This window comes from Danio aesculapii, chromosome 5, assembly GCF_903798145.1.
Source record: "Danio aesculapii chromosome 5, fDanAes4.1, whole genome shotgun sequence".
NCBI lineage: Eukaryota > Metazoa > Chordata > Actinopteri > Cypriniformes > Danionidae > Danio > Danio aesculapii.
Window position 1 is genome coordinate 67,118,636 of NC_079439.1, and position 20,238 is coordinate 67,138,873.

A 20,238-nucleotide genomic window follows, 5' to 3' on the forward strand; every position below is an offset into this window, starting at 1 on the left:
AGACTCATTTTATAAAGAAGATACTTCAAATACTTCAAATATGCTTGCTTTGCTTAGCAAGGTTGCATTATTTGATCATGTTGCCAGATCTTGCTATTATAAGTGTTGCTTTATTAGACTGATTTTATATCACAGTGTTATGTAAATAATTAGGGAATTAATAAAGTGGGAAGAAAGAGCTTGGGTTTAGCCATTCTGGATCCTATTTCCAAAATTTTATTTTATTTTTTTAAGCAATATCTGGCAACACTACATCACCCGCACTTAAACATACCAGAAGCAGATATGTTGATAAGACTACATTCAGAATGAAAAATAATGATGCTATCTGTAGGAAACCATGTCAGATGCTATCAAAACAGTAAGTTAGCATAATGACTCTTATATTAAAGATCAGTAGAACAACAGAAATGTAAACACTGGTCATGCATTTTCAGTCTACAGAAATACATTTTTGTTTTAACCCTTGTAAATACTTTAAAATATGCAATTTATATAGAATTTTAATTTTCCACCTTATAAAAGAACAAAAAGTCAAATATGGTGTGGAAACAAACATCATCATAAGTTAGAGCAGTGTTTCCCAACCCTGTTCCTGAAGGCACACCAACAGTCCACATTTTCAACCTCTCCCTAATCAAACACACCTGAATCAACTTATCATAACGTCAGAAGAGACTCTAAAACCTGAAGTTAATGGGTCAGATAACGGAGACATCCAAAATATGTACTGTTGGTGTGCCTCCAGGAACAGGGTTGGGAAACACAATGAGTTAGAGGGTTGGTAGGGTGCTGGAAATCCTTAAAATAATGTAGTTTTCATGGTTTCATATGTAGAAAAAGTGCTTAATTTTTTTTAAATAAAGTTCTTGAAACTGCTTGCTGATTTAACTGTTGCTTTTTATAAATGTACTAAATAGGTACAAATAATTGAATTTTAAAAATATAGATAAAATTATAATTATTATTCTTTTTTTGTTAATATGTTTTTGCATAAAATGAAAACTCTTGAATCTGTGTCTGCCTGTCTTTATGGACACTTTTTGATTAACCAATGGGACAGGAAAAAATGCATGGAGATTACAGTTTCATGAGTGAGCAATGAAAGAAATTGAAATAAGTATACATTTTAAATGAAAGATGACACATTTAAGATGAGTAAATGACACTTAAAAGAGTAAATGATAGTAATTTAATGCTTGACTTGGCACAAACATCAAAAGCTTTCCTTGGATACTATAATTTTATTATAAAGTACTAGAAAAAATGGCATCTGATATGATGTGATGTCGTATGCATGTATGCTATTTGCCACCCTTGTAAAGTGCTGGAATAATTAGAAATGCTTAAATTTGGCTTTTGAAAAGGTGTATGAAAATTTGAAGATTTGTCTTTGAATCAGGAGCCATCAACATCCACAAATCAAACCAAAACTTCAGACATTAAAAGTAGTCATTTCATTTATGTAGATTTTTATTTATTTATTTGAATATTACACGTTCTAAGTGGCAGATAACGTCCTTATTTTGTTTGTTTTAAAAGTTTCTTATCAGCAAATTTAATCTGCAACCCTGCACATGTCAATTCTTGTTCAGAAAGTCCTGTTATTTATTTATTTATTTATTTATTTATTTAATTGACTAGTAAACTTTCTGAATGGCAGATAACTTCCTTTTTTTGCTTAGTAAACTGTGTTATGAGTAGGCCAACACAGAATCTGTGCGCGCAGAAATCTGCAGATTTCCACAGATCGTTGAGTCTATGTATTCACTTGTGTAAACGTGTGTAAATTCATATTTATTCAGTTTTTAAATTAATTTTGCTAACATTATTCTGATATAATAATAGTAATATTAAAATGTTTATTTGATTTATGTACAATATAGTTTGTGAAGTAATATTTTCTGTCTTTTCGTAGATATATTATACGAGAGACTTGCTTTATTTACCAAATAGGTGATTCTAACTGGATTTGCATTGTAGACATTAAATAATTGTTAAAAAGGTATAATTTTTTTTTTGTTCTTTTATTTCTTATTTTAAGTTTTAGTTATGATACTCCTAAAATCATTCCACAGAAATCTGCAGATTTTTTTACTAAATTCTCTGCAGAAATGGCAAAGAATGTCAGCAGATTCTGACTGGCCCTACTTATGAGCAAATTTAATCTGCAATCCTGCACATGTCAATTCTTGTTCAGAATCTCTTGTTATTTATTTTTAGACTAGTTTACGTTCTGAGTGGAAGATAACTTTTTTTTTTCTTGTAGAAGTGTCTTATGAGCAAATTTAATCTGCAACCCTGCACATGTCAATTCTTGTTCAGAAAATAGAGCGTCATAACAATATCAAAGCAGTTGTGATTGAGCATTTATGCTGTACTACATCCTTAAACCCAAACCTGCCTGTAACTTCAAAACAATTCCTTTGCTCTCTTGAATGCATTGGCAAATCCTAAAGGAAATGCCAGCCTTGTCATGTTTATTAATATTTCTGTACTGATGCCAAAATGAAAGGGGGTCTTTTTCGGCTAGTGAAGTCTCACAACACTATTGTACTTTCTTACCAGGACCAGCTGCAGACGTATTGTGATTTCGCGGAAGTTGTCGATATCAGCATCAGGCAAGCCAGCAAAGACGGTACCAACATGAACCGCATTGTCTCCATCAACAGACAGGATGGAACACCTCTAGTAAGTCTGCTGTAAAAGCGAAACCCATCTACATTGTTCACTGGGATATCCTTTCATTGTTGCGCCATGTTAAAGGTGCTCGCGGCGCCTTTGAACTTCGCAATTTCTTCCTGCTATTATCTGAGAATATTTACAGATCATGCACTAAAATGGGATTTGTTTCCCCCTGTTTTTTTCTAAATAGGAGTTTGTGTTTTATGCAGTTGAAGTCAAAATTATTCGCCCTCCTGTGATATTTCCAAAATGATGTTAAACAGCGCAAGGAATTTTTCACTGTATTTCCCATAATATTTTTTCTTCTGGAGAAAGTCTTATTTGTTTTATTTGAACTAGACTAAAAGCAGTTAAAACATTTTTTAAACCATTTTAAGGTCAATATTATTGGCCCCCCTTAAGCAATAATTGTAGGCCACCACCAGCTTTGGGAGCCTAAGACTTTTGCACAAATCTAAAAAGGTGTTGTGCAAGTGCAGGGTCATTACTTTTGGGTGAACCATACCTTTATTATGCAAACAGAAAATATGGGAAATAAAAACCTGTCTGTACTTTTCAGCATTCATAATCCCATCAATTCAGGGAATGTTGACAACAGCTCTGGCAGTAATGTAGATCAAATGCAGTATTTTTTATTAATTCTTTCATCTTTCTTTTATACGTCTTAAAGATTAGACCTAAAAATCAAACCATACCTGTATTTTATAGTTGTATTTTAATAAAGCGAAAAAGTAATTAAATATATATGTATAGTAGTAATTATATTATTATTTATATATGTAGGAATATATATATATATATATATATATATATATATATATATATATATATATATATATATATATATATATATATCTATATATATATATATATATATATATATAAAAATGTGGTAAAAGCGTCTTGTGAGCCAATGTAATCTGAAACCCTGCACGTGTCAATTCTTGTTCAGACAATAGAGAAATAATACATTATTTCCTCCTATTATCTGAGAATATTTTCAGATCATATTGTGAAATAGGATTATTTTTCCCCCTCCCATTTTGTTTCTAAACAGGAATTAGTGTTTTCGTATGTGTGTGTATGTATGTATATATATATATATATATATATATATATATATATATATATATATATATATATATATATATATATATATATATATAATATTTCTTTATTTTTTTATTTATATATATATAGATAGATAGATAGATAGATATATATATATATATATATATATATATATATATATATATATATATAATATTTCTTTATTTTTTTATTTATATATAGATAGATAGATAGATAGATAGATAGATAGATATATATATATATATAGATAGATATATATATATATATATATATATATATATATATATATATATATATATATATATAGATATATATATAGATATATATATAGATATATATATATATATATATAGATATATATATAGATATATATATATAGATATATATATATAGATATATATATATAGATATATATATATAGATATATATATAGATATATATATAGATATATATATAGATATATATATATAGATATATATATATATATATATATATATATATATATATATATATATATATATATATATATATATATATATATATATAGATATATATATATATATCTATATATATAGATATATATATATATCTATATATATAGATATATATATATAGATATATATATAGATATATATATATAGATATATATATAGATATATATATAGATATATATATATAGATATATATATATAGATATATATATATATATATATATATCTATATATAGATATATATATATATATATATATATATATATGTCTATATATATATCTATATATATATATGGATGGATGGATGGATAGATAGATAGATAGATATCGTACTATGCAAGAGTGTCAGGCCACCACCAGCTTTAGGAGCCTAAGACTTTGTAGAAGTCTATCTATCTAAAAGGCATTGATTAAGTGCAGGATCATTACTTTTGGGTGAACTATACCTTTAATATACAAACAGAAAATATGGGAAATATGACCACAATATTCAGAACAAAATTACTTTTGCAATCAAAAGACTAGCATCAAAAGTCTGTTGACTCTGAAACTGCTGTTTAATATCAAGCATCTCTCAGCATTTTTAAGAGTTCTTCCTTAAATTTAGCATGTTCTATTTTTCTTTTTCTTTCTAGGCAAATCTCTAACCGCCTATACATACTGTATACTGTATAATATTCAGGTCTGGACTCTGTGGAGGCCATTTCATGACTGTCTTTGTTTCATCAGCAGTTTTTCCTCTCCAAATAGGATTTCATTAGCAGTGTGTTTGGGCTCATTATCATGCTGAAAAATACAACCATTACAAATTAGCAGCTTTCTAGTAGAAATGACCTGACAAGTTAAAACCTCTCTGTACTTTTCAGCATTTACAATCTAATCACTTCAGGCCATATTAACAACCGCTCTGGTAGAAATGCAGATCAAAGCCAGAAACTCCAGTATTTTTTATTCATTCTTCTATCTTTCTCGAACTCTTTCTTTCATATCATTTGTTGATGATATTAGTATATTATATTGTTTATTTACTTGTTTAGGATTAGGGTTATTCTTTATTGAAACTGCAGAGCCAATGCTATGAAATTTTGTACACTAGTGCATGTGAATGACAATAAAGTCAAGTCAATTCATTCGTCTTAAACAATTAGTCCAAAAAATGAGTTCTGTATTTTTTCTTGTTGTATTTTAATTATGAGAATAAGAAGTTATTGTATATAATGTGGTAAAAGTGTCTTGTAAGTCAATGTTATATGAAACCCTACATATCTACATTATTTCTTCATGCTATTATCTGAAAATAATTACAAATCTTGTACTAAAATGGGACCCCCCCCCCCCTTTTTTTTTTTTTCCTAAACAGGAGTTGGTGTTTTCCTCCTCAATGCAGGCCTTGTCGTTTGTATCTCTAATTGATGGTTACTACAGACTGACCACAGATGCACATCACTACCTCTGTAAGGATGTCGTCCCGCCGTATCTGCTGGAGGCCATCGAGAGCTACTGCCACGGCCCGATATCGTGAGCTCCACACAAAATGACCACAAACCACTCTCATATAGCTCATGTTTCCATCCATCTGTTTTTATGTGCTTGTTTTGTGTATTGCATTTAACAAAAATTCCGAATTTAAGTTCCAAGATGTGCATAAATTCCAATGGTGCGTTCACAGTGATTTACATATTAAGTCAATGCAAATACATGAATAGACATCCTGTGGCGCGATTCGAATGAAGTGGCGTGAGTTGAGCGTAAATCGCTCAAATTGGAAAATCTGAACTTCAGCGGACATTCGCACCACGTTAACTAAATCTGGAGGGGAAATCCTCCTGCCGACACCAGGCAACAGCTCATCAAACTGGGCTCGGCTCAGTCTTAAGCACCACTGAAAGCTTCCATCATCCAGGTATAGTTTCTAGAGGAGTTTTCAAACTCTTAGAGCTTGGTGCACCTCAGAAAGGATCTAGTGGATCAGACACGACGCCGAACAAACCTATGCTGTTTTTTCCTAAAGCACAGCTGCTCTCTCAATAAAATCCATGTTAACCATTTAGCAATGAAATTAGAGACACCGGGCAGACAAAAGCCCCGCCCATGATGCGAATCCACGTCTATTGTGAAATGAATTTAACGCACGAATTAAGTGAATTTGATGTGTGAATGAAACGAGTAAACTCAGTGTTCACTTTTACGCGTGATTTATTCGCGCATGCCACGTCTGGACTCTATTTATAACTCTATTTACTAATATGGTTTAATTATCTTCCTTAAAAAAATGTTTGTAGCAGTGCGGTGGCACTGTGGGTAGAAATGTCGCCTCATAGCAATAAGGTCGCTGGTTTGAGCCCCGGCTAAGTCAGTTGGCATTTCTGTATGGAGTTTGCATGTTCTCCTCGTGTTCACGTGGGTTTCCTGAGGGTGCTCCGGATTTCCCCACAGTCCAAAGACATGCGCTATAGGTGAATTGGGTAAGCTAAATTGTCCGTAGTGTGTATGTGTGAATGGGAGCATATGGGTGTTTCCCAGTGATGGGTTGCAGCTGGTAGGGTATCCGCTGTGTAAAACATATGCTGGTTAAGTTGGCGGTTCAATCCGCTGTGGTGACCCCACATTAATAAAGGGGTCCACATATGACGAGGACACCGACCTGGACAGAGGTTGGCATATTATCATATCATTATCATAGTTTTATAAAGCTTTTCCAAAAATGTTTTAAAGAAAAGAGTTTGTTTCGAGTTTCTTTGATGGGACCAGTAAGAATCTTTTCCACTCTCCATTAGAAAAAAATTCCTTAGTGTTACAGCCATATAAGTTTGAAATTTCAGCTATAATGGTCTTAAAAATGGTCCTAGGGCGTCACAGTGGCGGAGTGGTTAGCATGATCACCTCAAAGCAAGAAGGTTGCTGGATTGAGTCTTGGCTGGGTCAGTTGGCGTTTCTTTGTGGAGTTTGCATGTTCTCCTTGTGTTCGGGTGCTTCGGTTTCCCCCACAGGTCCAAAGACATGCGCTATAGGTGAATTGGCTGAGCTAAATTGTCCGTAGTGTATGTTTGTGAATGAGTGTATGGGTGTTTCCCGGTGATGGGTTGCAGCTGAAAGGGCATCCGCTGCGTAAAACATGCATGCTGGATAAACTGGTGGTTCATTCCGCTCTGGTGACCCTGGATTAATAAAGGGACTAAGCTGAAAAGAAAATGAATGAATGAAATGGCCTTTAATTTGACTTGGTGAATCCTGCAGAAACGAATTAATCCAATACAAGATCTGTGCATAATCTAAGATTCAAATTTCAGCTATAATGGTCATTAGTTTTAAGTTGGACTGGGTGAAACCTGCAGAAACCGATTAATCCAATAAAAGATGTGTGCATGTCGGCGCCAATAGCCTAGTGGTTAGTGCGTCGACATATAGGACTCAGGTGCTTGCGGCGACCCGAGTTTGATTCCCAGCTCGAGGTCCTTTGCCGATCCTTCCCCTCTCTCTGATTCCCATACTTTCCTGTCTGTTAATCTCCGCTGTCCTGTCAATAAAAGGTGAAAAATAAATAAATAAATAAAAATAATAATAATAATAAAAGTTGTGTGCATAATCCATGATGGAAATCCACATAAAGTCATGTGATTTTTGATGATGTGATTAGTCTTCAAATCTAAACTAACCAATCTAATCTTAAATGGTGTTGTAATAGTTTTGATAACTTCCTTTGAACTGCCTCCAAACGCAAGATAACATGACTGAGTCTATCGTATGCCAATCTGAAGACCAGCTCATTTACTATTGAGGAAAAAAGACAAACAGTGGTTACTCGGATTTGCAGAAAGGATCATTTTATGATTCATAAATCACACTACTTTCCCAGGAACACATGTGATAGAAATCGTGCTTTATTCACAAATATTAACATTTTTTCACATATTCGCAACTTTGGATGGAAACATTGCTAATGATTCACAGATTTCTCCATTGTAGGGATCTCCTATTCTTATCTCTCATATCAGACTGTTTTATGCATTTGGCCAAAAACTGAAACCTAAAATTGTTGTAAAAATTATTTATTATTTTATTAAACAATAAAGAAATTTAGTAAAACTTTTTAAGTTTAAATCAATAACTGAAATCATACTGATTTTAAAAAATCACATCTTATTGTCAGTAAAATTTTATTGACAGTGAACTTGTCATTTTATCAGCATTGCCATAACAGCCCTTACATAGAGCTGTGTAGTTGTCAACATATAAAGTAAATTGGAGTGATTTTAATAAACTATTAATAAGCTAAAAAAGTCCATCTAGCACTAGGAAAATACAAGAAACAAATTGGGACTCAAAATTAGGACTTAACTGACTGATAACATGCACACACAACTTGATCTGGACATCCCTACTTTTAAGTGTTTTTGTCGTAAACTAATTTTGGACCCTGATTTATATTTATTTTTTCAGTTTGCAGTGAAATGTTTAATCAAGTTGCAGTCGTCATCATTGTTTTTGTCGTCTGTGTTGACAGAATGGATTTTGCTATCAGTAAACTACGCAAGTCAGGGAACCAGAAAGGCCTCTTTGTGCTCCGCTGCAGCCCTAAAGACTACAACAAATACTTTCTGACTCTTGCGTTCGGGGTATGTTTTCAGATGATTATTTTTATATTGAAAATTCCTTCACTGTGATGCTGAACTTTATACGCTGCCGTTTAGAAGTTGTGACTTTCTAATGCTCATCAACAAAAATTGGGTAAAAACAGTAAGATGTATGTACAAAATCATATGTTTGTGTGTGTAAATAATGGGTATTTATTATTTTAGTACACACTATTTTAGTATTTTTTTCTACACTTTCAACACTGCAAAAATGCTTTCATTATCTACAAATATCTACAAATTCTTACATAAAGAAGCATTTTCTTCTTGCTTTAAGAAATAATGTGAAAATTAAGTGAGTTTTTCCTTAAAACAACCAATATAATCTGCCAACATGGTAAGCAAGATAATCTTATGTCAAAAGGAAAAACAAGATTATTTTGCTTGTTTTAAGGGAAAAAACACTTCATTATGGCATATTATTTCTTAAAACAAGACAATATTTTACCTGTCTAGAAAATGCTTCTTGATTCAAGACCCTTTTTAGATATTTGGACTAGAAAGTAGACAAAAAAAATCTATTAGTCTAATTTTTTGCTGTGTAGACTGTCATTTTAGTTGTTTTGTATATGTCAAAAGCTCTGTTTACCATACATCAGTAAGTAAATGTGGGACATTTTACAATAATTATCAACATAGATGAAATAAATGTGCCATTTACGTACATTCAGTCCAATTTAATCTTCACTGTGGACCATTTTGATTGTAAACAAAAACAATGGTCTCAACGCATTTCCTGTTTTACATTTTTCATTTCTATAGCTTCTGAGAATCCAAAAAGAGCCGCATATTGATAAGTAATGTCAAGACAGCTGTTTTAACATTAAGTTATGATTGAATTGCCTCTTGTTACAGTTCTGAAATAGTTTGATAACAAGCAGGAAATGTTCATGGGTCAATGAAATGACCACATTGAAATGGTCTATATAAGAGTGTACTCACACTAGGCTATGGGAACCGTGCCTGGGCGCATTTGACCCGGTTAGCTTGACAAGTGTGAGTGCTCCAGCTACAGTTCGGTTGTCCAGCCCTGGCCTGGTTGGAAGAAGTGGTTCGGTTGGGCTTTGGCGCAGTACGCTTGTAGTGTGAGTGCTAAGCGTGCTGGAGCGCGAAACTGAAGACACGACGTCACCTTTAAGGGACTGTTTCATATGGATTTATTTTACATTTTTACTTAATGAACGCAAACTGTCAGTTTATTAAAGATAATAAACTAATGCCTAGTGTGAGTACATCCTAAAAATCATAGCTCAAGCTCTTGAACGGTGGTGTATTCTCAGCAAATCATCTCATAAATCATCTCTTAATATGGTCATCTTTTTTTTTTTTATCCACCAGGGGTATGGAGATGTAGAGTACAAGCACTGTCTCATTACAAGATCTGAAAGCGGCAACTACAATCTTAGTGGAACCAAAAAGAGTTTTAGAAGCTTACAGGATCTACTCAAGTGTTACCAGAAGGAAACGGTGAAATCCGATGGTATCGTATTTCAGTTCAGCAAGTGCTGTTCACCAAGGCCCAAAGGTCAGTACAGCAACTAATATTTTTTATCATGATTGTATGATATGCAGTTGAAGTCAGAATTATTAGCCCCCCTGTATATTTTTTAATTTATCATAACGTAACTCTTTTGCACTTGTTTTTGATGTAAACAGAGAAATCGAGTTTGTTGGTGTGCCGTAGTCATCGGGGTTTGGAGGTTCCTCTGTCCTCCTCACTGCAGAGACACAACATCAGCCAGATGGTCTTTCACAAAATCAAGAAAGAAGACCTCGAGCTTGTAAGCATATTAATGCATTTATTCAGCTAGATTGCATTCTGTTGAGCATGTTGTGAACTCAAAAGCAAACACCATTAATCTCTCGAGTGTTTCTTTCTTTATTGAGAACTTGCATTTACTAAAGTCTTAGAGAAGTCTCAAAAGTTTTAGAGAAGTCTCAGGGAAGTCTCAAAAGTCTAAGAGAAGTCTCAATAGTCTGAGAAGTCTCAAAAGTTTCAGAGAAATCTCAAAAGTCTTAAGAAAGGTCTAAGAGAAGTCTCAAAAATCCAAGAGAAGTCTCAAAAGTCTAAAAAAGTCTAAAAGAAGTCTCGGTAGTCTCAGAGAAGTGTCAGAAGTCTCAGAAGTATTAGAAGTCTCAAAAGTCTAAGAGAATATCAAAAGTCTAAGAAAAGTCTCAATAGTCTCAAAAGTCTGAGAGAAGTGTCAAAAGTCTCAGAAAAGTCTCAAAAGTCTAAGAGAAGTCTCAATAGTCCCAGGAAAGTCTCAAAAGTCTTAAGAGAAGTCTCAATAGTCTGAAAAGTCTCAAAAGTCTAAGAGAAGTCTCAAACGTCTAAGAGAAGTCTCAGACGTCTAAGAAAAGTCTTAAAGAAGTCTCAATAGTCTCAGAGAAGTCTCAGAAGTATTAGAAGTCTCAGAGAAGTCTCAAAAGTCTGAAAAGTCTGAGAAGTCTCAAAAGTCTCAGAGAAGTCTCAAAAGTCTCAGAGAAGTCTCAAAAGTCTAAGAGAAGTGTCAAAAGTCTAAGAGAAGTCTCAATAGTCTGAAAGTCTGAGAAGTCTCAAAAGTCTAAGAGAAATCTCAAACGTCTAAGAGAAGTCTCAAAAGTCTAAGAGAAGTCTCAAAAGTCCAAGAAAAGTCTTAAAGAAGTCTCATTAGTCTCAGAGAAGTCTCAGAAGTATTAGAAGTCTCAGAGAAGTCTCAAAAGTCTTAGAGAAGTCTCAAAAGTCTTAGAGAAGTCTCATAATTCTAAGAAAGGTCTCAATAGTCTGAAAAGTCTGAGAAGTCTCAAGTCTCAGAGAAGTCTCAAAAGTCTCAGAGAAGTGTCAAAATTCTAAGAGAAGTCTCAATAGTCTCAGAGAAGTCTCAGAAGTATTAGAAGTCTCAAAGAAGTCTCAAAAGTCTTAGAGAAGTCTCATAATTCTAAGAGAAGTCTCAATAATCTGAAAAGTCTGAGAAGTCTCAAAAGTCTCAGAGAAGTCTCAAAAGTCTCAGAGAAGTCTCAAAAGTCTCAGAGAAGTCTCAAAAGTCTCAGAGAAGTCTCAGTAGTCTCAGAGAAGTGTCAGAAGTCTTAGGAGTATTAGAAGTCTCAAAAGTCTAAGAGAAGTCTAAAAGATGTCTCAATAGTCTCAGAGAAGTTTTAGATAAGTGTCAGAAGTATTAGAAGTCTAAGAGAATCTCAAAAGTCTGAGAGAAGTCTCAAAAGTCTAAGAAAAGTCTAAAAGATGTCTCAATAGTCTCAGAGAAGTCTCAGTAGTCTCAGAGAAGTGTCAGAAGTCTTAGGAGTATTAGAAGTCTCAAAGTCTAAGAGAAGTCTAAAAGAAATCTCAAAAGTCTTCAAGAAGTCTGAGAAGTCTCAAAAGCCTAAGAAAAGTCTAAATCCCTCCTTACACTGTGAGATTTCAGCTACGATTTTGTCATCTTGGGACAAATTTGGGAAATCCTAAAAGATTCCTGAAATCCTAGGCTAAAACTTATGATCTTTGATCGTTGGTTTGACATGTTCACAGTCTGCAGCTTAAAGCCCATTGCAATCAGATTTTTCCTCCGATGAACTTCTGGCAGTGTCCGAAGATTTCAGACACTTTCCTGGAGTGTGACAACAGCTGCGGTGAGCCACCTGTGGAGATGCCACCTGTGCGCTAGTTTAAAGTTCCGAGCTTATAGCTACACCAAGGCTAATACGCACGCACACTGGATTACCTAAAGCAGTGGGCCGTTTACATATCGCGTCTTTTCCATGCTCAAGTTCGTTATTTCCAATATAAGAATATATGCCAATATGCGTGCGCAAGCGGATCGATGTGCTCACGCCTTTCAGACACACGGAGTAGAAAACATCTCATGCTGTAGCGGTGAGAGTTGTGTGTTCATTTAAATACTTAGCTAATACAAAGCTTAAATTTACATTAGACATAACTGTGAAACCATGATTATTCTTCAGACTATAATCGTGCAACCAAAATCTATCATTAAGAAGCCTACTTGAGCAATGCACTGCTTTTGTTGTGCTTTAAAGTATAACATTTCAATGTTTGTATAAAAAAAAAGCCACATTGTACAATGCACTAATATTATGTCAATTCAAAATACAGATTATTAACATTTTAATGTAGAATAATACAAAGTGGGTGTCTTAAGGAGCAAAAATACAGCAAATGGGCTCTTATATGCAGTTGTGTCATCACTTAAATTGCAAGTCATATCTCTCCGGCCCCTCATTTGGGATGCTTTTCATGAACTCGCCCCCATGACAAACTAATTGAATAGCCCTGCCATAGAGCAAATCAGATGGCAAAATGGGATAAATGCAAGTTTGCTTACTCCTGGTTGGAGAAAGACGAGTTTAAACAGTGGCTAAAGCCTGTCACTGAAAACTGCGTAATTTATTCTTTCAGGGTTTGTTTCAAGTTCTGTTTCATGGTTGTGCTCCATTGATTTATTTAACTACAACTGTTTATTAAGTTAAAGGTTTTATACTGAATAGAACTTGAAATGGCGATGAGGTCTTAAAATATTCTGAGAAGGTCTTTAAAAAGTCTTAAAAAGGTCTTGAAATTTCCATTAGGATTGCTGCATACTGTATACCCTGTATTACCAAAAAGAAAATATTTTTAGTGTAATGGTGTTATAAAACATTTGACAAATACTGTTTTTTTATATATATATGTCCTATTGAAGTCAGAATTATTAGCCCTCCTGAATTATTATGATCTTGATTTTGACTTCAGCTGTATATCCTACCAGCCGTACAGTTTTGAAGGGTGTTGTAAATGTGTTTCCAGGGTGAAAGTCAAGGTCAGGGAACTTTTACAAAGATCTTCAAAGGGATTCGGAAAGAGCAGGGAGACTACGGAGAAACCCATAAAACTGAAGTCATTGTCAAAGTCTTGGACAAAGCACACAGAAATTATTCTGAGGTAAGATTTTATGAACTTTTCTTTTTTTTGGGGCGAGCAAATGCAGAACCACCTAAATGTGGGTTGTCTTGCACTGAGAGCATTAAATAGTTTTAGAACTGAATCAAGATCCTCAAAATGAATTGAGTTTTGAGGTTTTGTCTGACTTGTGTTATGCTCAAAGTTGTTTAAACTATTGATTTTAGCTGTCTCTCCAATGAAAATAGTTTCCGACAAAGTCAGAGCAGCACATTTGATTGAAAAAAAGTGTGTCAGTGATTCATATCGCTTGTGTAATTGTTGAATGAATTAGCCTTTTGGAATGAATCATTTAGATAATTGATTCAGTGAACTGCTGTTTAGGACAGATAATGAGCTCCTTTTATTGAGTTTTAGAATAGTTTTTATAACTAACCTAGCCTTGCTGTTTCACCATGTTTCAGAAAGGATCTCATCCACACTAGATGACCAGAAACACATGTCAGATGCTAAGCTATATAATTATTAAAGGCAAAATTGTAGCATAAAATAAAATAATTTGAAAATAAAATAAAATGGTAAAAAAAAAGAATGAATAAAGAAACTATTAAATTGTTAAAAAATAATATACAGTAAACTGTATAAAATAAAAACAAAATAATTAATAAAAATATGATAAAATAATTTAATAAAATAGAATCAAAGCAAATCAAATGGTACAAATTAAATGGTAAGAAATAACAAATCAAAATAATGAGAAAAAATTTAATTATATAAAATAAAATGATTTAAAAAAAACTATTAAATAAATAGAAGAGAAACTATTAAATAATTAAAAAATCAATTAAACTATAAAAAATATATAATAAAATGTACAAAAATTAAATAAATAATAAAATACAATCAAAGAATTAAATGGTAAAGGAATTTTAATTAATTAATAAAATAGGAAGAAAATAAATGTAGAAAAAAATGCAAGTGAAAATAAATAAAAAAGTAAAAAAAATAAATAAATAATATAATTAAACAATAAAATAAAGTAAAACCAAATTAAAAGGTAAAAAATTGAATGGTTAAAAAATAACCAATAAATCAAAATAAAAAAGACTTAATAAAACGATAGAAAAAAACTCAATTAAATTAATAAAATCAATTAAATTGTTGAATAATATATAATAAAATGTACAAAAAATAAATAAATATTAAAGTAAAATCAAATCAAAAGGTAAAAAATAACAAATAAATCAATAAAAAGGGGAAAATTAAATGTTGAAGAATAAATTGTAAATAACATGAAATGGTAAAAGATTTAATAAAACGGTAGAAAAAAAACAATTAAACGGTAAAAAAATTCAATAGTTTAAAATAATATATAATTAAGTGTACAAAAATTAAATAAATAAATAATAATATATAATAAAATCAAATCGAATATTAAATAATTTAATGGGAAGAAATGTGAGAAAATAAATGTAAAAAATAAAAATGAAAATAAATATAATAAAAATTAGAAATAAGCAAATTAAACAATATAATTAAATAATAAAATAGTCAAATCAAGTCAAAATGTTTAAAAAATGAATGATAAATATTAACCAATAAATCAATAAAACGGCAGAAAAACACAATATTGAAAAATAAAATGTAAATAAATAAAAAAATAAGATGTACAAAAATAAAAGTATATGATAAAAGAATTTAATAAAATGAAATAAAATCAAATCAAATGGTACAAAATTAAATGGTAAACAATAATACTTAAATTCAATTAAATTGTTAAATAATATATAATAAAATGTACAAAAATAAAATAAATAAATAAATAAATATTAAAGTCAAATCAAATAATTAAATGGTAAAACATTTAATTGTCAAAGTGGGGAAAAAGTAAATGTAGAAAATAAAAATGCAAGTAAAAGTAAATATAAGAATAGTAAAAGGTTTAAGTAATAAAATTAAATATTAAAATCAAATCAAAAGGTAAAACTTTGAATGGGGAAAATTAATAAATAAATCAATAACATGGGGGCAGAAACAAAATGTTGAAAAATAAAATGTAAATTAAAATAAATAAAACAAAATCATAAAATAGAAAAAATGTATCATTTTAAATGAATAATTTGATACTATAAAACTAAAGCTTCTAATATGAAATGTTTTGTAGTGGAATTCATTTTAAAATGCAAAGAAAGTCTGATGTACTGTGTAAGTGTGTTTTCACTTAGTCTTTCTTTCTTTCAGTCTTTCTTCGAGGCGGCCAGCATGATGAGCCAGCTCACACACAAGCATCTGGTGTTGACCTATGGCATCTGTGTGTGTGGAGACGAGAGTAAGTGTTCCTATTGCTCACACATAAACACAATCATGCCCTGACACTTATATTTTACTTTAAAACATACTTCAAAAATACTTACAGTCTCAGGCCTGAAAGGTCCCATCAGGTGCTTTAAAATGTGCATTTTTATTGGATTTTTGTCGTAATCTCAACCGATACATGAAGAGAGCATGGGGCATCATGTAGCTCCTCCCCTTTTTATGAAACAGCCAATAGCGTTTATCACAGCTCTGCCAGTGATAGTGGTTGAGCTCAAGCGCATCAAATGTGAAGTCTCTTGAAGGGGGCGGAGCATGTCAGACACTAGAGAGCTTTTGATTGGTCTATAGGTTTATATCAGATTTATATCTTCTAAACGCAAATTTTGTCACTGTTTTGGAGCGTGCTAGCTTATAGATATCTTAAAAACTAACAATACTGATGCTAACATGTAAAAAAAAACTTTATTTTCATTTCATGGGACCTATAAAAACACACAAAATTGATATACTTTCACTGTTTTATGGTAAAACTGACTGACTAATGCAGACTCAATGATCAATGAAACCATATATTGCGCAGCCCTAGTCCTTGAGCTTGTGTTTCTCCACCTCAGACATCATGGTGCAGGAATATGTCAAGTTTGGCTCCTTGGACACATATCTGAAGAAAAACAAGAGCTCTGTATCAGTCAATATCCTGTGGAAGCTGGAAGTGGCCAAGCAGCTCGCCTGGGCTATGCTCTATTTGGTAAGAAAAAAGCGTCAGTCCTGGAATAACCAACTATTTGTGAAGCAAGTAGATGAATGCTATTTTGTTCTTTCACACACAGGAGGAGAAGAGTCTGGCTCATGGGAACGTGTGCGCAAAAAACATCCTTTTGATCAGGGAGGAGGACAGGGCGCTGGGAAACACACCGTTCATTAAACTGAGTGACCCAGGCATCAGCATCACTGTGCTGCCCAAAGAGAGTGAGTCAATGTCACTGAATATTGCATATGATTGGCATATTACACACACTCACACACAACTTTTATATTGTTTTGTTTTACACTTCTTTTTGACATTTTAACATTAAAACATGAATGAATTTATACTTTTATTTGACATTTTATTTGCAAATGTTTTATTATGTTATATTTTTTTATAAGCACAAAACAAACAAAAACATTTGTGCATTCTGTAATAAATTTTATACAAATTATAACCAAAAAACATTTAAACAAATGAGTAAAATAATTACAGACATAAAATAATAATAATAAGAATAAGAAGAATAAACACCACAGTCCATTCAAACATGCACCAAGTACAGTTAAGTGATTTATGTATTAAGTATTTTATTTATCTTTATTATTTATTAGTTATTTTTGACATTTTAACATTGAAATGCCAATAAATTTGTTTTATTTTCAATATTTTATTTATAGCAGTTTTATTACAAACACACTTCCCAACAGTTATTTTGTTACCATTGAAATGTGAATAAATTTATACGTTTTATTTTAAATATTTTATTTATAGCAGTTTTTTTTATAAGCACAAAACATTAAAACATTTGTAGTCTAATAATTGATTAATAGTCTAATTATTTATAGTCTAATCTTTTTTTTTAACTTATTTATTTATTTATTTTTAATTTTTATACAAATGTTAACCAACAATTTAAATAAATATAGGTAAAATAATGAAAAATACATAAAATAATAATAACAATAAAACACCACAGTCCATCCAAACATGCACCAAATACAGTTAAGTGATTTATGTATTATGTATTTTATTTATCTTTATTATTTATTAGTTATTTTTGACATTTTAACATTGAAATGTGAATAAATTTATACGTTTTTATTTTCAATATTTTATTTATAGCAGTTTTATTATAAACACACTTCCCAACAGTTATTTTGTTACCATTGAAGTGTGAATAAATTCATACGTTTTATTTTAAATATTTTATTTATAGCAGTTTTTTTTATAAGCACAAAACATTAAAATATTTGTAGTCTAATAATTGATTAATAGTCTATAATTATTTATAGTCTAATCTTGTTTTTTTTTTTTTTTTTTTTTTACAATTTGTATACAAATGTTAACCAAAACAACAATTTAAATAAATATAGGTAAAATAATGAAAAATACATAAAATAATAATAACAATAAAACACCACAGTCCATCCAAACATGCACCAAATACAGTTAAGTGATTTATGTATTAAGTATTTTATTTATCTTTATTATTTATTAGTTATTTTTTGACATTTTAACATTGAAATGTGAATAAATTTATACGTTTTTATTTTCAATATTTTATTTATAGCAGTTTTATTATAAACACACTTCCCAACAGTTATTTTGTTACCATTGAAGTGTGAATAAATTCATACGTTTTATTTTAAATATTTTATTTATAGCAGTTTTTTTTATAAGCACAAAACAAAACATTAAAACATTTGTAGTCTAATAATTGATTAATAGTCTATAATTATTTATAGTCTAATCTTTTTTTTTTTTTACAATTTATATACAAATGTTAACCAAAACAACAATTTAAATAAATAGGTAAAATAATAAAAAATACATAAAATAATAATAACAATAAAAACACCACAGTCCATCCAAACATGCACCAAATACAGTTAAGTGATTTATGTATTATGTATTTTATTTATCTTTATTATTTATTAGTTATTTTTTTACATTTTAACATTGAAATGTGAATGAATTTATACGTTTTATTTTCAATATTTTATTTATAGCAGTTTTTTATGGGCACAAAACAACTGAAAAACATTTATACAATCTGTAATAATTTTTATACAAATTATAGCCAAAAAACATTTCTATAAATTAGAAAAAAAATTACAAAGACATAAAATAATAGTAATAAAAAAACAACAACACAGTCTATTCAAACATGCATCATACAGTTGAAGTCAGAATTATTCGCCCTCCTGTGGATGTTTTTTTAAACATTTTCCAAATGATATTTAACAGAGCATGGAAGTTTTTTCACAGTATTTCCTATAATATTTTTTCTTCTGGAGAAAGTCTTATTATTTTTATTTCAGCTAGGATAAAAGCAGTTTTTTAATTTTTAAAACCACTTTTAAGATCTAAATTAATAGCCCTCTTAAGCAATATTTGTTTTTTGTTCTTACTGTTATACAATGAGTTGCCTAATTACCCCAACTTGCCTAATTAAGCTTTTACGGGGTTTCTGCAGGTTTCATCAAGTCAAATTGATGTTTTATTAAATACTCTTATAAATAAAAAAGACCATTATGAATGAAACTTATACAAAAATCAAATGAGTTATTTCTTAGCCACTTATTTTAATGTGTCTACACAAGAAAACTCTAGTTGTATACACTTTTTTTGACAAACATGTTTAGTTTTTTATGACAAGTTTAACATTGCTAAAAGTATATTTATTACTGAGAAAATTACATGAACAATCAAATAATATAAACAGTATTTGTTGGCTTTTGGTCCAAATTGATTGAGTATAACTTCTATTCAACCTAATGTGTTTCTGTTATAAAACCTTAAGTTTCAAGTCTATTTATAAACATTATGTCGACTCCCCCTTACTTCTGTTTTTGTGTAAATGGAAGATCATGTAAAGGGATATTTTGCTCTGTTATTATCAGGAGTAATTGTGTAACTATATTTAGTTTAGGGATTTTAATTTGGATATATATATATATATATATATATATATATATATATATATATATATATATATATATATATATACATACATACAGTTGAAGTCATAATTATTAGCCCCCCTGTTTATTTTTTTCCACAATTTCTGTTTGAAACAGAGAGATTTTTTTTCAACACATTTCTAAACATAATAGTTTTAATAACTCATTTCTAATAACTGATTTATTTTATCTTTGCCATGATGACAGTAAATAATATTTTACTATATGATTTTCAAGACACATCTATACAGCTTAAAGTGACATTTACAGGCTTGACTAGGTTAATAAGGAAAATTAGGCAGGTTAGGGTAATTAGGCAAGTTATTTTATAACAATGGTTTGTTCTGTAGACTCGAAAAAAATACAATACAATATATTTTGACCTTAAAATGGTGTTTAAAGAATTAAAAACTGCTTTTATTCTAGCCGAAAT

The 20,238-nt window shown here is 30.7% G+C and overlaps 1 protein-coding gene across 1 annotated transcript in view; it reads left to right on the forward strand.

Annotated features, from left to right (window-relative positions):
- Positions 1–20,238, forward strand: part of jak2b (Janus kinase 2b) — an 84,982-nt gene that overhangs the window by 42,153 nt on the left and 22,591 nt on the right. The window contains exons 7-15 of the mRNA XM_056458751.1: positions 2,569–2,691; positions 5,629–5,786; positions 8,773–8,884; positions 10,241–10,427; positions 10,559–10,683; positions 13,683–13,817; positions 16,017–16,104; positions 16,706–16,839; positions 16,922–17,060. Of these exons, the coding sequence (XP_056314726.1) occupies positions 2,569–2,691; positions 5,629–5,786; positions 8,773–8,884; positions 10,241–10,427; positions 10,559–10,683; positions 13,683–13,817; positions 16,017–16,104; positions 16,706–16,839; positions 16,922–17,060 (1,201 nt within the window). The remainder of the gene's footprint in view (positions 1–2,568; positions 2,692–5,628; positions 5,787–8,772; positions 8,885–10,240; positions 10,428–10,558; positions 10,684–13,682; positions 13,818–16,016; positions 16,105–16,705; positions 16,840–16,921; positions 17,061–20,238) is intronic.